The 15,897-nt window shown below is 31.9% G+C and overlaps 2 protein-coding genes across 2 annotated transcripts; one reads left to right on the top strand and one right to left on the bottom strand.

Moving 5' to 3' along the window:
* Positions 1 to 2,025: 2,025 nt before the first annotated feature.
* On the top strand, positions 2,026 to 2,845 carry LOC145642378 (uncharacterized). Its single transcript, XM_081693537.1, has 2 exons — positions 2,026 to 2,538; positions 2,674 to 2,845. Exons 1-2 carry the CDS (start codon positions 2,211 to 2,213, stop codon positions 2,688 to 2,690), a joined length of 345 nt encoding a protein of 114 aa, XP_081549663.1. The 5' UTR covers positions 2,026 to 2,210; the 3' UTR covers positions 2,691 to 2,845.
* A 494-nt stretch (positions 2,846 to 3,339) lies between these two features.
* LOC145642377 (uncharacterized) lies at positions 3,340 to 7,090 on the bottom strand. The gene is made up of 6 exons (XM_081693536.1): positions 6,684 to 7,090; positions 4,946 to 5,000; positions 4,574 to 4,728; positions 4,429 to 4,489; positions 4,125 to 4,184; positions 3,340 to 3,699 (listed from the first exon to the last, which is right to left on the bottom strand). The coding sequence occupies exons 1-5, from the start codon at positions 6,852 to 6,854 to the stop codon at positions 4,168 to 4,170; spliced, it is 459 nt and encodes a 152-aa protein (XP_081549662.1). The 5' UTR covers positions 6,855 to 7,090; the 3' UTR covers positions 3,340 to 3,699; positions 4,125 to 4,167.
* Between the last annotated feature and the right edge of the window lie 8,807 nt (positions 7,091 to 15,897).

Genomic DNA, 15,897 nt, shown 5'->3' with positions numbered 1-15,897 from the left:
TGTAGTCATCAACATAAATCTTTCTCCTCCATCCCTTACGATCCAAAACTTCATCCTCACGTAAATCCATGCACTTCATATCCTTCCTCACTCCTTCCAACCAAGTCATCTTTGGTCTCCCTCTTCCTCGTTTAATCCCTCCATGGTCCCACTCTTCCACTCTTCGCACCGGTGCACCCTCGGGTCTCCGTCTTACATGTCCAAACCAACGCAGACGATTTTCCCTTAATTTATCTACAATGCCCGCCACACCTACTTTCTTGCGAATAACCTCATTTCTGATTCTATCTCTTAAAGTGTTTCCACACATCCACCTTAACATGCGCATTTCCGTAACCTCCATCTTTTTAATATGCTCTTTCTTAGAAGCCCAACATTCTGTACCATAGAGCAACACTGGTCTTATGGCAGTCCTGTAGAATTTTCCCTTCAACTTTAAGGGAATGCTGCGGTCGCATAACACTCCCGTGGCCGCTCTCCATTTAAGCCACCCTGACTTAATCCTGTGGGTCACGTCTTGATCAATGTCACCATTCTTCTGGATGATCGACCCTAGGTACTTAAAACATTCACTCATGGTCAAATCCTTTCCATCCAAACTCACCACTTCATTGCTTGTCCCCCTCTGAGTGCCAAAACGACATACCAAATATTCAGTCTTACTCCGACTTAGCTTAAACCCTCTAGATTCCAACCTTTGCCTCCATTGCTCCAACTTGACATTAACCCCATCCTTAGTCTCATCCACCAAAACGATATCATCTGCGAACAGCATACACCATGGAACCTCATCTTGAATTGGTCTAGTTAATTCATCTAGAACCGTTGCAAAAAGAAAAGGGCTTAATGCAGACCCTTGATGCAATCCGATTGTAATAGGGAAATCTTTTGTCAACCCTCCGCATGTCCTCACATTTGTTGACACATCCCGATACATATCCTTAACTAGGTCTACATACCTTCGTGGGATACCTTTCTTCAACATTGCCCACCAAAGTATCTCTCTTGGCACCTTGTCATATGCCTTCTCTAAATCAATAAAGACCATATGAAGATCTTTCTTCTTTACCCTATAAAACTCCATCATTTGTCTTATCAAATGGATTGCCTCCATAGTAGATCTCCCAGGCATAAAACCAAAGTGGTTATCTGAAATGCTTGTGCATGCCCTCAACCTTTGTTCAATCACCCTTTCCCACAACTTCATAGTATGGCTCATAAGCTTAATTCCTCGATAGTTAGAACAATCTTGAGCGTCTCCTTTGTTTTTATAAACCGGGACCAAGGTGCTCTTCCTCCAATCATGTGGGATCCTTGTAGCCGTCCATATCTTGTTGAAAAGGTTTGTTAACCAATCAATACCAATCTTACCCAAACACCTCCACACCTCTATCGGTACCCCATCAGGGCCAACCGCCTTCTTAGGTTTCATCTTCCTCAGTGCAATCTCCACCTCTACTCTCCTAATCCTTCGCACATACTCCATGTTGATTTCTTCATCACTCATAGAGGTATCTCCTATCACAACTCCATTACTTCCATTAAATAATTCATCGAAGTACCCCTTCCACCTGTCCTTGATGCCCTCCTCTTGCACTAGGACCATTTGGTTCTTATCTTTGACACACTTCACCATGCCAATATCCTTCCTTGCCTCTTGTCTTCTCTTTGCCATCTTATAAATGATCCTTTCTCCCTCCTTGGAATCAAGCTTTTCATAAACCTCCTGATATGCCTTTTCTTTTGCTTGGCGAACAGCTGCCTTTGCCTTACTCTTAGCCTCCTTATACGCTGCAAAGGTTTCATCACTCCTACATTTTCCTAAGGCTTGATAGCATTCCCTTTTTTTGCTTAATTACTGCTTTCACCTCTTCATTCCACCACGAAGTATCTCTCTGTACCGAAGTTCTTCCCCTTACTTCCCCTAAGACCTCTTTGGCCACTCTTAGGAAACAGTGCTGCACTATGTTTTTCTATCCTTATGAAATAATTTTTTTTGAGCCTAAAGTGCTGCACTATGTTTTTCTATCCTAGATTAGTTAGTCAGTGCTCTTATAATGCCTCCTCCACTATATAATGGAGGACATTATCATATCTCAATTCTTACTAATCTCGACTCCCTCCTCCCCCTATATAAATGCTCAAGTGACTGATCATCTGACATACACAACTTAATCTCAGTAAAAATTGAAGCAACAATATCTTTGAAAATGAAGCACATTATCCTGTCTGTTTTCCTTGTTCTTGTCTGCGTTGCAGAGCTTCATGGGGTGAATGCTGCTGGTGAGTGTGGGAGAGCATCCCCAGAGAGAGAGGCATTTAAACTTGCTCCCTGTGCTGAGGCATCCGAGGATGAGAATGCCCCGGTTTCAGACAGCTGCTGTGCTAGGATTAAACAGTTAGGTAGAAACCCAAGCTGCCTCTGTGCTGTTATGCTCTCTCACACTGCCAAAAGTGCAGGAGTCAAAGCTGAGGTTGCCGTCACAATCCCTAAGCGATGCAACATTGTTGATCGTCCTGTTGGTTACAAGTGTGGTGGTGAGTTTGAGCAATGCTAGAATTTATTTTATTATTTACTTATTTTTATTTTTGTATGTTTTTACCATTGTCACCATCTTCTATGGCTGTTCATATACTGATGTCTTACTGACATGTTTCTCTTTTGCATTGCAGCTTACACATTGCCTTGAAGAGTGCAAATTGAAGAACTCATCTTACTGTATCGCGATCTTTCTGTGAATAAGAATTGGACATGGACTTGGAAGTTTGCATCTGTATTTAGCTTTTCTAATAACAGATGTAATACAACCTCATCAATATGAATAAATGATTTGTTTTCAGTTCAGTGCTTTTGACTTTTTGAGTCTTTCACAAAGTAAATTAGAACAACTTTTCCCATCCTTTAATGTCATCAAACCCACAAGGTATGTATATTGCTTAGTACGGTATGAAGTATAGTTCAGCTAGGAGTAATTTATAATTTTCTCATTATGCAACTACATTAAAGAGCTTTTTAATAAGAACGGACGTTCAAATAAGAATATGGATTTAGGATTTGTAATAACATAGCAAAACAAAACACAAGCAACTTGCTATTCCAGAAAGTGAGTTTTGATCAGCTTCTGGAAAAGAAACCAAATAACGTGAGAATCCTAGAAGATTTCTTGATTCTTTTTCTGTGGTAGAAGGCAAGAACAACATCTAGGTTCTAGACTTGTGTATTACCGAGAATTCCATTAGAGATCATTTATCGTTTGGATACCAGCAACATGTTTCTTTTACCCTTTCCAGGCACTCAACAACTAGAGAAAGCCACCGGAAATTTAAGCAAGCACAACATTAAAGCAAAAACCTTTACTAAGCGAAATTGACATTAGGGTATATTGAGGCAGTTAACAACTCGATCTGTGTACAGAGGAGGAGTTCATAGTCATATACTATAAGCATTAAAACTGAACTATACTATACGTCGTCAGACAAAGCTGATCCTAGGAAATTAAAAAGCTAATAAGCTAAGCTAAGCCCTCCCTCCAAAGAAGCCGGGAGCAAAAACAAACCCCAGCAACTTGATTCAGGCCTTAGCTGATCTAAGACTAGTAAAATTAAAAGCTGTTTTTCTCAACTTATATGGTATATTCTCTTCTGCTAGAAGTCATAACTTGTGAAGATAGCTATCAAGAGCCAGTCCCCCCCATATCCCTGCAACAAAACAGTATAAAGCGAACATTTTTAGCATTGGCGAAAGTCAAATTGCTAGGGACAAATTGAAATTAACCCAAGGAATAAATAATGCAACAGAATATAGAATAAGTTGAAAATTTTGATAATAATGTGTAGATTCTTGCTCATATTCACTTAGAACATATATGCATAATGTATGCCATGCAGATTCTAGACAAGTTGTTGTATGCTTTGCTTCTTTGCTTATGCATTAGATTACGTAACGAACCCAACTGTATGAAAAATATGAGTTCCTCTTTTTCTAATCTGCATAAATCTGTTTCTAGAAAGAATTATAAGTCTACTACCATAAACATCTAATTTTGAAAGTATAATGTGAATCTTATGACCATATCTTTTATCATTTAGAAAAGTATTTACTACTTAAAAACTTGCAAATGTACCTTAGATTTCAAGAGGGGCAGCTAACTCTTGTTGAAGGGGCGGCTAATAATAGGCCGATCCTGAAATTCAAAACAAGGTTAATCAATACAAACAATCGATAAACAGAACTACCAAACTGAAGATAAATACTCACTCCGTTCCCTTACTGAGGTAACATAAACCAACTATTTTGTCCATCTCAAATTAAGTTCATACCCCTTTTCAGCAGTTATTCACTATTGTGTTAACTTGCATAGAGACGGAGGGAGTATGTTATAACTACGTATAAGAAAATCAATCAGAAGTAAATAAAACAATCCGAACCTTGCCACCAATTTCCTCTTAAAGCACTTTTAGGGTCTTCCTCTACTCCGGGATCATTTGTCTGTAAAATTGAGTGTTAAGATTTCCGGCACAGTATGCTATATTATACAACATGTATTTTTAAAATAAGAGTAGATGGACTCACAAGAGATTCACCAGGGCGCGTAGTTGGAGAATAAACTTCGTCTTGGCCACCATAGTAGATTGAAGAGGTATAGTAGCAAGGCTGATCAACTTTCTTCTGCTGATAATAAGAGTACTTGCTACTCTCTGCTTTGCTTACTGGTGCTCCATTATTATCTACAAGAAAAAGATGTACAAATAACATAAAAACACTAATAAATAAACCACTTAAATTTGATTGTGAATACAATAATAGGCCAATCAATCAAGCGAATAAGTAATAAGTTTAATTAATTAGAGAAATATATGATCATCAAATTAAAATTTTGAATCTACAGATTGCAAGTTGTTAACGATAAAGATTATTTTAGGACGAATGAAATATAAATATTACCAGGAAAACCATGCTTGGCATTCCCAACATGGTGTGTAGAGTCTCTTCCTCCTCCCTAGATTAAAATCGATTTTAAATGTAAGAAATGTTGTAGATGTAAAATATTACAAAAATTACCAAAGGCAAAAGAGAACACTAGATTATGATTACTTTCTAATATCAGATCAAATTAGATCACATAAAATTAAGCTAAAGAATTAAGAGAGTTGTTAATTTAAACAGATTAACGCCTATAAACTATAAAGCATGTACACACATGGACCATGTACATAAAATTAATTATCCTAGGTTTTAAATTTTTAATTTGTTAGATGGAAAAGGATGCATTAGGAATATACATATGAATATATTATTCTTGTTAAGTAAAATAATTAACTGATAATCTATTTAGAAAAACTTTGTACTTCGTACTAATCTATGTATCTTTCTATTAGTGCTTTTCTTTATATATATCTCCTTAATTAAACATGTTATGAAATGACTAATGATTCAGCAATCTCTTTAGAGATCAACTCATCTCAGGTATATTATCAACCATTAAAAAGATTATCAGTCATTATCATTTCATGTGGGTCTAGAGAACAAGCATCTAAAGTAGGAACCCACCTTTGTACTTGTTACTCATGTCACTAACAGCTAGAGATCAAAACTTTGACAAACTTGTGTATAAGACATTAAGACGATCTCACAATATATAATGTACACATAACACTCATCATCAAAATGAATTTTTTTTTTCTTCTATATTTTTGAGGAAAAGACGACAAAATAAATTAGTACGAGACAATCTCACCTAATAGCGCTCCAAGTAAGCCAATCTCACCTAAATGATTCTTTACCAACTCAGAATAGAAAAGAAAAAAAAAAAGGTTGGAACCTTTTAAAAAAGAAAACTCCATATCATATGAAAGCTAAGAGTTTGAAGATAAACTTTCAAAAAAGGTCGGCAACTTTTTCATGTAACCCAATAAAAGTAAAAAATAATTAAATAAAATATTTGAAGAAAATAATTTTGGACTCTCTTTAAACACTGGCTTAATAGCCCACGTCTCTTCCCACTTCTCACCTTAGCCAAAGGTCCCAAAATCTCAAAAACAAAACCAAAAAAAAGCATCACCATCATTGAAAAATTTGTGTAATTTGCATTAAAAGACAAAATTAACTAGAATAAGTAGCAACAAATTATAATTTGTGAGATCACAAAGGCATGCAAAAAAGTCTTTAAAAAATAAATTTAATAAATCAAAATTTTGATAAAAGCAAGGGCAAAAAGAAGAAGCCAATATTCTTATAAAAAAAAAAAAAAAAAAAAAAAAAAAAAAAAAAAAAAAAAAAAAAAAAGAAGAAGCCAATATTTAGGTAAAACCTTTTGCATTGGAAAACTCATCAAATTCTTAATTCTAAAGAACCCCAAATAATGAATCAATCCCAATTTGATGCTCTAATTCATTGCATGCATGCCTTTTATTTCAATTCCTAAACAATAATCGACTTGGTGCAATTCTCTCATAATTATAACCCTAACATGAAAACCCGACCACGGATAAGGGGACTACTATACAAGAAATATATAACGGTTGCACAAGATATTATTAGGGGCTAACCCGCTAAACCCTACAAGCCACTAACTTTAACAATGTTAAACATAAGACATATTATTATAACAAATAATTGTACCCCAAAAAAAATTAATGCATAATTAAACACAAGAATAAAGAAAATAGTAAGAAGGAAGTACCATAGAAGGAGGGCCAAAAACAGAGTTAAACAAGCTGGCAGAAGAAGAAGTAGCAGAAGAAGGATTAGGGCCAAAAAGGTCAGCAATGGAGGATGAAGCAGAGGAAGAAGACGACGAACCGCCGACTTGCTTGGATTTTGATTTTGATTTGGATGATGAATTCTTTGCCATTGCTTTTTTTAGTGAAAATTAATAATATTGATGATAGTCTGATATAACTATATTTATATAAAACAGAGTAAGGATGTATTTATGAAAGGAATGAAGAAATCTCAACTATAAAAACTACTTAGGACCGACAAGAATAGAGGTGTAAGCAGAGGAAACAGGGGGAAGAACGAAAGAAAATAATGAATTTGGAAAAGCACGTGAAACTTTGCAGATGATCGATGTGGGTAACAATACTGTAACGGCCTCCCCTTGTATTTATAAGCATAAGCAGCCTCCCAACTGATTTTTACTTTCTTTCCTTTTTTGCCCATCTCTAATCAAATCTAATCTCCATGTGCCTCTAATTTTTATTTTTTTGACGGGTTTTCTATCGAGTGTCAAACTTGCTACCTATGTAGTAATTAGTAAGAAGAAATGTCCTATTAGATTGGTATCTTACTAGGTTAGTATCTTTCTTGATTATAGTAATCGAAAAAGATGTCTTCTAATATAAACATAATCAAGGTAGATAATATCTATGAAACTTCTTTGAATGGTAGGATCTGGTCAATATTACTATCTATTGTAACTTTATTTCTATCGAATTTTCTATGGAGTGTCAGAGTTGCTACCTATGTGATAACTGGTAAGGACACTAAGGAGGAGTGTCCTATTGGATTGGTATTCTACTGGGTTAGTATCTTTCTTGATTAAAATAATCGAAAAAGATGTATTCTTATAATATAAACATAATAAGGTAATAAAATTTGTGAAACTTATTTGAATGGTAGGATATGATATGATCAAATCTTGTCAATATTACTATCTATTGTAGCTTTATTTCTATTATGAAATATATATATTGAACTAAACTTATCTTAACTTAATAAAGTGAATAGGTCCTAGCATCCTAGTAACAGTGTCTAAGGATCACAGTGCACCATGTATATCTACTGAGTTATACTCGTATCACATTATTGATTGTATTGTTGTTTATAAGATCAATAGAGTAATACAATAGATAAGCCTAATTCTACATTCCTATAATCTAATGGCACTAACTTTAATTTTAAAGACTAAAATGAGCAACTCTTTCAGTTTTATTTTTTTTTTTTTATTTTTTTTATTTTTTTTTATTTTTTTTTTTTGACGATATCGTATTATAATATGAGATCATATTTGCGAAAAACAGAAAAAGGACGGTATATCTAATTCCGATGTTACATTATTTTTCAATTTAATTTGGGACTGCGTGACTCCGATGTTAATTTATATACATCATGATTCATGATATGGTTAATTTTATATATTTTAATACATGATTTCGTTTTCATTCCCACACAATTTGCACCAAGTTCGTAACTTTTGTTTTGTTTGATGCTACCAACTTCTTACCTCATTCACCTTTAACAACTAACGATCTTTTAGAAGATAATTACGTGTGTATTATCTATTGATTACATCTTCATAAAGGTAGTATACATACAAAGTCTAAGCTAGAAAGTAGAAACACATTAGTTCCAAGAATTGAAACTCCTTTGAAGTTATATAAATTTATTAATTTTAAAGGAATCCATAAACATTCACCACCATAAGTCTTCTTTACATTAATAAAGCATCATATCTGTTATACGTTTGATTACCTACTATAGGAATAGGAATACCTAGAAATATATAAATTAGAACTAAGAAATAAGCTGGTAACAAATAAAGATTTAGATGATCGATGAACAACATTGTGAATATAAATTTTACATAACCTTATGTCAATTTTGGTAGGGAACGATATATATAAGCTCAAATTCTTATTGTGTATTTAATTTATATCATTAACATTAACCCAAATCATGTCTAAATTAAAGAAATGTACATATAAGGTGAAATTGGAATTGATCAGCTGTAATAAACTCTAATAAGTTTAGATTAGATAAATTTAATCATACATTTAATGATGAATTATAAAGATGATTATAGCGGTCAATGACCGACAACATGATTACACGTGGATGCATAGACTAGTGCCAAGTGGACAACGAACCCAAGTACATACAGCAATTAGTTAAGCCATGTGTCTAGGAGAAGAATGAACATGGTATGAGATGCATATCCCTGACTATATATGTTATGGTCCCTCCTCATTTACTCATTCATGTTCAAGACCTAAAAAAAAAGAGCAAAGAAGGGCAGAAATGTACATATTAATGAAGACACAGACCCCATAAATTTAGTGGATAAGGGTAGTTGCCCCCCCCCACCCCACTTGTCAATTTAGCTTATTCGGATATGTTTGGCATACCACCTTATAAGTCCTTAATTAACCCCAAAAATATGAAAAATAAATTATATAAAAATATAAAAGACGGTTGACTGAAAAATATTATTATTCCTATGTTTCTCGGCTATAGGGTTTGTCATTCACATACAATGGAAAGATATTAAATGCTTCATCTTTTCATTCTTCAATTCCCCTTTTTGTTCTTTTAACGATTCTCTATGTGGAGAATACAAGATTCTAGTGTGAGAATGAGTGTATATAAATCTATTTTTCAATAACATCATAAATTTTAAAAATACAAAATAAAAAAAGGTGGAGGGTTTGACTTTTGCTTATTTGCTCTAACTTATGCTTATGTATGGATGGGTTTGTGTTGATTGAAATCTACATGTGTATGAGACGAGTATATATGGTGAACGATAACATTTTTGAAGAAGAGAGATAGCAGAAGAGAGAATTAGAGTTTTGTAAACCTAGACTCGTGATACCATGAGAGAATGTGAGAATATTTGTTGTGCCTTTCTCATTCATTAAACATCATTATATATACAAAAGTGTACTAGGGTTAGGGCTAAGGCTACATAGTAAAATACAAACTAATTGTACACTAGATTATTTACATAATCTAACACATGCATGATTATTTAAGCCAAACATCAGTTTGTTGGTGATTTTTAATCAAAAATAAATTAAAGCTAAGCTAAGGATGCAGTGATTTATTTATTTATTTATTTTAAATTTCCTCTTATATTATAAGATCAATCTGAAATTGCACTCAATTATTGTTATTATTATGCTCCTGTTATTTAGAATTTTAAATTGAGTTTTTGTGGTCTTTGGGATTCAATTCTACTCTTTCATTTAAGAGTATATATACCCTAAAGAGTCAAAGAGTATGTACCAAAGAAAAAGTATAAAATTGGACCTTTTGTATTTCAACTCCTTTTGTTGATCTCCCTAAAGAATTTTAGTCGAATACTTAAAGTAATGGAACTTGTCACTTTGAGAAGTGTGTATAAGTCAAAATTAGTTATTGTCTTAGTAAATGCCAAGAATTATTATAGCATGTAATAAGCCTTTGTCTAAAGCTTCAAATATGTACAAAACACAATAACAATAATGCAATATGATTTAAATTATTTGCAACCACTAAAATATTTAACCTAAAAACCACGAAGATGAAAGGTTTGATCGATTACCAATATATTTGAACCCAAGATTTCTCATTTTTAAAGTTAACTAGTTTAACTCCCGTGCAATTCACGGTTATTATTAAATCTTATAAAGAGTTATTATATTGAATTTTATAAAAAATTATACTCATAATACTAATTCAAAAATAAATATAACTTTAAAATCATACCTAGGTATACCAATGTTGAGAATAGTAACACTTAGACTTGATTTTATTTTTTTAAAGGGGTCTATGAGGTTTTATTTTAAAAAGTAAAGAACTAAGGATAGTATCCGCGCATGTGCTTTATTATTGATACGACTTTAAGAGTAAAAAATAAAGTGTATAGGTGTGTTAACAAAATGTTTTTATTTTTTATTGAATTGAATATTATTGCAAAAGTAACAAAATTAGAAAAAATGAATAAATAAATAAAAAGTTGATAGTATTAACGATAACTAAGATAATATAGAGTAATATTGGTGTCTTTTTTTTTTTTTTTTTTTTTGAACATATATAGAGGCGATAGAGTAGTATTGTTTAATAATATTATCATTCATTTTTTTTACAAAAAAAAAAAAGAAAAAAAAACCTTATATTATTTTTGAAAAAAAAAAAAACCTTATATTAAATACTACGTTTATGTAAAAAATATATTAGTTGGGTTTATATGGAGAATTATTATTGTTAAGAATTTTAATGGGAAAAAAGATGTTTTGGCTTATTATAATTTACTTTCCTTCTCTCTCCAAAACCCTAGCCTCCTCTCTCTTCTCTCTCCTAAACTTTAGCCTCCATTGTCAATTTTGAAGGGGCTTCCATCGGATTTCACCGGTGAAAAGCCCCAATCTTTATTTTCTTTTAAGTTTTTTGTTTCTTAGGTTACAATAATGTCTCCCTCGAAAGAAAGGGTTTATCTCCTTCGAAAGACAAGGTTTTTCGGACTCCTTCGAAAGACAAGGTTTTATTTGCGCTTAATTTGGTCTATGGTTGTGCGAGGCTACTATTGATTATGGCTCGAATTCGGGTTACATAATCAACATAAGAATTTACTTTCTCACAAAATTGCGAAGCGGCGACGGATCCACTCAAAAAGTTGTATGAGACAACGAACCGAGAATGTGCCGAATTGTTATATTTATGTATTTGGATTCTTAGCCCTTCCCTGATTAATTTTTGTTTGATTTTGTTAAATTCGTTTTCATTATCGTTAATTCTCAATTGTAGATGTCGTATGGCTTTTATTAATGAAATTTAATGTCCTTTAGGACTTATTTCGAAAAAAAAAAAAAAAAATTTTACTTCCCTTAAAAAATCTGTGGGAAAACGGAAAGCAAAATGGGCTGGAAAATTACTAATAATATCGTGACAAGTGTTATTTTAGATTTGCTTTTAGTATAGGTTAATTGATTGAATATAATTCTAAACTCTATACACTAATACTCCGTACCACATGAGACTTCATTCTTGTCTAGCTTAGGTTCATTTGGTACCTGCTTTTAAAGTTCTCTTATCTTTTAGATGTTACTCCGTATTACTAGTAGTTGCCAATAGTTGGTAAGTCTCTTACATTATTTCAAATACTATATCATATGTACTTGATTGTGGTATTTTAACTAAGCTAATAAAAATGTACCTAGTTTAAAATTATATCAAAAGAGCCACGACCATTGTTATTCTTTATGATGAAAGGTAGGGATCGGAGTATTTGATTAGTGGGTTCAATATAATGGTGAGTGGTGACTGATTCATACATATACACAGACTTTATCCGATCGAGTAATTATCCTCTCTTTATACAAAATTGTACTATATAATATGGTTGGTAAATGATTATCTTTAAGTGTCTACTTGATCAAAATTAATGATTGCAAACAGATTAATGATTGTACTTAGTGGATGGACCACCAACCTCAATCCAAAATGTCATACTCATGATTTGATTGAGAAAGATATATATTGAAGAAGCCATAGACGAAAAGGAACAAGATCAAAATCGTCTATTTTAAATGATTAATAAATTGTGTTTATTGTATCCATCTATTTTATGTTATTTATTGATAAGAGTATTAAAAAAAAGTAATATAAATCAACAAAGCTATTTTCAATTAGTAGAATTAAGTTTTAGGTCTTGTTCAATTTCCTTCATTATTTGATATAATGTGAAATTATTGATTAAATTTTTTTAATTAATATGTATTTTGTTTAGTAAGGCTAGATTTTGTCGTGCATTTTTAGAGAGAAGTCATTATCATTATATAACACTCATTTTGAATCTATCATTCACTTATTACAATATGCCCTACTTCATATTTGCCTAAATTGGACAAACCTTACTCAAAACTACTTCTTTTTTCTCCTTTGTTCTTCCACTCCCATAATTTGTCCAAAGAAAAAGGAGTCTTAAAGATATGATTCTACTTGTACATTCAACCGGAGATTAAAGCTTGGAATTGCGGCTGAGTAAGAAGATTTATCGAAATGAAATCAAATCAAATCATATCAAATCAAATAATACTTTCGTTATGCTAAAATATTATAATGAGAATCTTTAATTTTTCCTTTATTTTTCAATTCATGACAAGATTATGATTTTTATTCTTTGAATTTAAAGATGTTAGCTAGACTAGATAAGCATTGAGCAAATAATTTATAAGATAAGGTTTTTTAGTTGAATTGTAATGACAAAAAAGGTTAAAATAGGAAGGAAAAAAAAGAAGCTATGAATTGTTTTTATTTGTCTTGCCTATATTTGGGCAATGCCGACTTTAGCTGTTTAAAAGATAAAGTTGGAAGTTTTGATATGATCAAATACAGTTAAGAGAGGTTAAAGGAAGAAATTGGCCGCCGAATCAAATCAGATTTACGTGTTGATTGTTGAATGGATTTTAATCTCAAATATAATTGAGGTATATACATGTACTCTTAGAACCATTGTTTAAGAATTTTCTCGATTGATACATAAATGTTCCAAAGTTCCCTTTTGATAAGGGAAAGATAAGATATGATATGATGATGCCACCAATAATCTGCTTTTTCATTGAGAATGATTTGTCAATTGAAGAATCATGGATGATGACGAGTGATTAAAGTTAAACCATTATTATTGTGTTTTAAAATTAATTACATATGTAGAGTAATAAGAGTGTATTAAATATTGTATATAAATGCACATTATCAGATGTTTAATTTCTACGTATGTAATGTGCATGACACGTGTTGGTATATACATTACACGTGGCTGATATGTACACATTATTATGACGATATATGTAACACATACCACCTAGCTAGTTACACAATTTATGCGATAGCAAGTGTTGTATATGTACATGTAAACGTAATTTATGTTTAATTAAGTCCACAAACCAACTATGTCAAAAAGCTTAATTAGCTAGCTTCTTAGAGTACCTTTCATTTTTATCTATTGACTCAACCTTTTGTACAAGAAATTTTCTGTTGTAAAGGAATGCTAATTAAATTTTATTAATAGCTCTATTATTATTATTTTTTTTCTTGTTCTATTAAGTTTGGTTGGTTTAATTTATTTGCTTGCACATCAGCTTGCCAGTCATCTACAATCCACTTAGCTTGCTGTAATTGTGAAGTTTGCAACTCCAACAGTAAATAAGTTAATTTGTTAGACAACAATATGCAACACACAACTATATTATCTATACATAAATGGATGTGAAATGAGAAGCATTGTAAAATTGAAACAAAAAATCACTTTATTTTTAATATAAAACATAAAAATTATGTGTAATTATAATAATTCCTCTTTATTGTACTTAGGATCTATTATCAGGTTAGTTTCAGTTCAGTTCTTAATTTTCTTCTCTTAGTTTAGTTCAGATTAGTAAATCAGAACAACATGGCCCTTATTAGATATTGAAAAATAAAAGTCGCTAATTCAGACGTTTCAAATAGGGGATATATAGCAATCTTGTAATATATAGTTTGATCATTGAAGGCGATGTGTTAGAATCAGAATAAGTTAGGGAATCTACTATTATATAGGAATGAATAATACTTTGATTAGAGATGAATCAAGAGCTAGTTTATAAGAATCCAATAGATCAAAGTAATTCAATATACGTAGTGACCAAAAATGTGGAAACATGTGAGATTCTTTATTCAATGTACACGATATAGTTTCTGTATGCTCCATAGAATTAAAAACAATAAAGACCAAAAAGACAAGAGCCATGTGCTCCTTACCTAGTCCATTCTAGATCCTCTGTCTACAATTTCACAATTACTTTTTTTTTTTTTTTTTTTTTTTCACACCCTAGTATATCTTCCTTTTCATTTTGTGTAAATTATAATGCTTCATTCTAATCCATTCCTTAATGTTTCTTCCATTTAACACTAGTATGCTTATTATATCTAATAATGATGAGTTGATCAATATTCACCAAAATATTCAAATAATTAAACTAAAATCTTGATTCTAGGTTAGCTGTTAATCCTGGATTTCTACAATAAAATATTGTTGTTTATTTATACATTTATTAAAAGGCGTTAAAACATTATTGTTGATCGATATACTAGTATAACATATGAATCCCATCTTCATCACTCTTTAAATGTTCGAGATGAGTTGTTGGTGATGTTTTTGGTCTACTAAAATAATTCATCAAATACACGCGTCTTAATATAGTTTTGTATTAATGCACTAAACTTAATTTAACCTAAGATATAAATTATTTCCACCATCGATGACATGTAGAACTAAGCTATTATAATCAGTGAATTAGATAGATCAAAGGTTTATAGCCTGTTGTTTCATGCGCGACTAAACTACATACCTAGCTTTAATTAATTTTGTTATATTATTATATTATACTTGGTATTTCATTTGCCGTATGAATGCAATGCAATGCAATATACATGTGCATGACTGAAATAAGTACAGTAGTTATTGTGTGTGAAGAGAAAGGTCGATGACCGTTATGGAGTTGACAGTGCAACTAACTAGTTAGTTAATACTTTATAGTTGAAGTCTTACTTCAATTATGGGCTTCAGCTTCAGGCACATGGTAGTCTTATATACACTACGTGTATTTTTTTTAGAGTTAATTAAAATGATGCAATTGAAAATCTTACATGATTACAATTTACAAGAATGAAATCAATATATTTGTTGAACACAGATTGATAAGATTAAACAGATTCTTATTAACATAGCTAATTAAATCTTGAAAGAAAAAAAAAAAAAACAATTATACATATATTGAGGTTCTGAGTACATTATCATTGTGGGAGATACCATACACTCAATGTACCTTGTAATCTCCGATCCAATTCAACACCGGATTTTAGTTACTCCGTACTAAGAACAATCAAATTTAAATGACATGAAGTTACGCTCAATGTCATTTATGATACACTACTTGTCATGTTTTGTACATAATTATATTTATAAGTTATGTGACTTTGGGCCTGTTTAGATACGTGGCGGACTAGCGAATGAGATTCGAACCCGTGACCTTTGTGTCACGCTGGCTTCAATACCATGTTAAGATAGAAGAAATAGAGAGAATAGAGTGATGTGTTTGTATTAGCGTATGAGCAGTGTATATATACAAGAGATTAGGGCACAAGAACTAGGC

Source organism: Chenopodium album, chromosome 8, assembly GCF_948465745.1.
Source record: "Chenopodium album chromosome 8, dcCheAlbu1.1, whole genome shotgun sequence".
Classification (NCBI taxonomy): domain Eukaryota; kingdom Viridiplantae; phylum Streptophyta; class Magnoliopsida; order Caryophyllales; family Amaranthaceae; genus Chenopodium; species Chenopodium album.
This window is presented reverse-complemented; position numbering and strand designations above follow the sequence as displayed.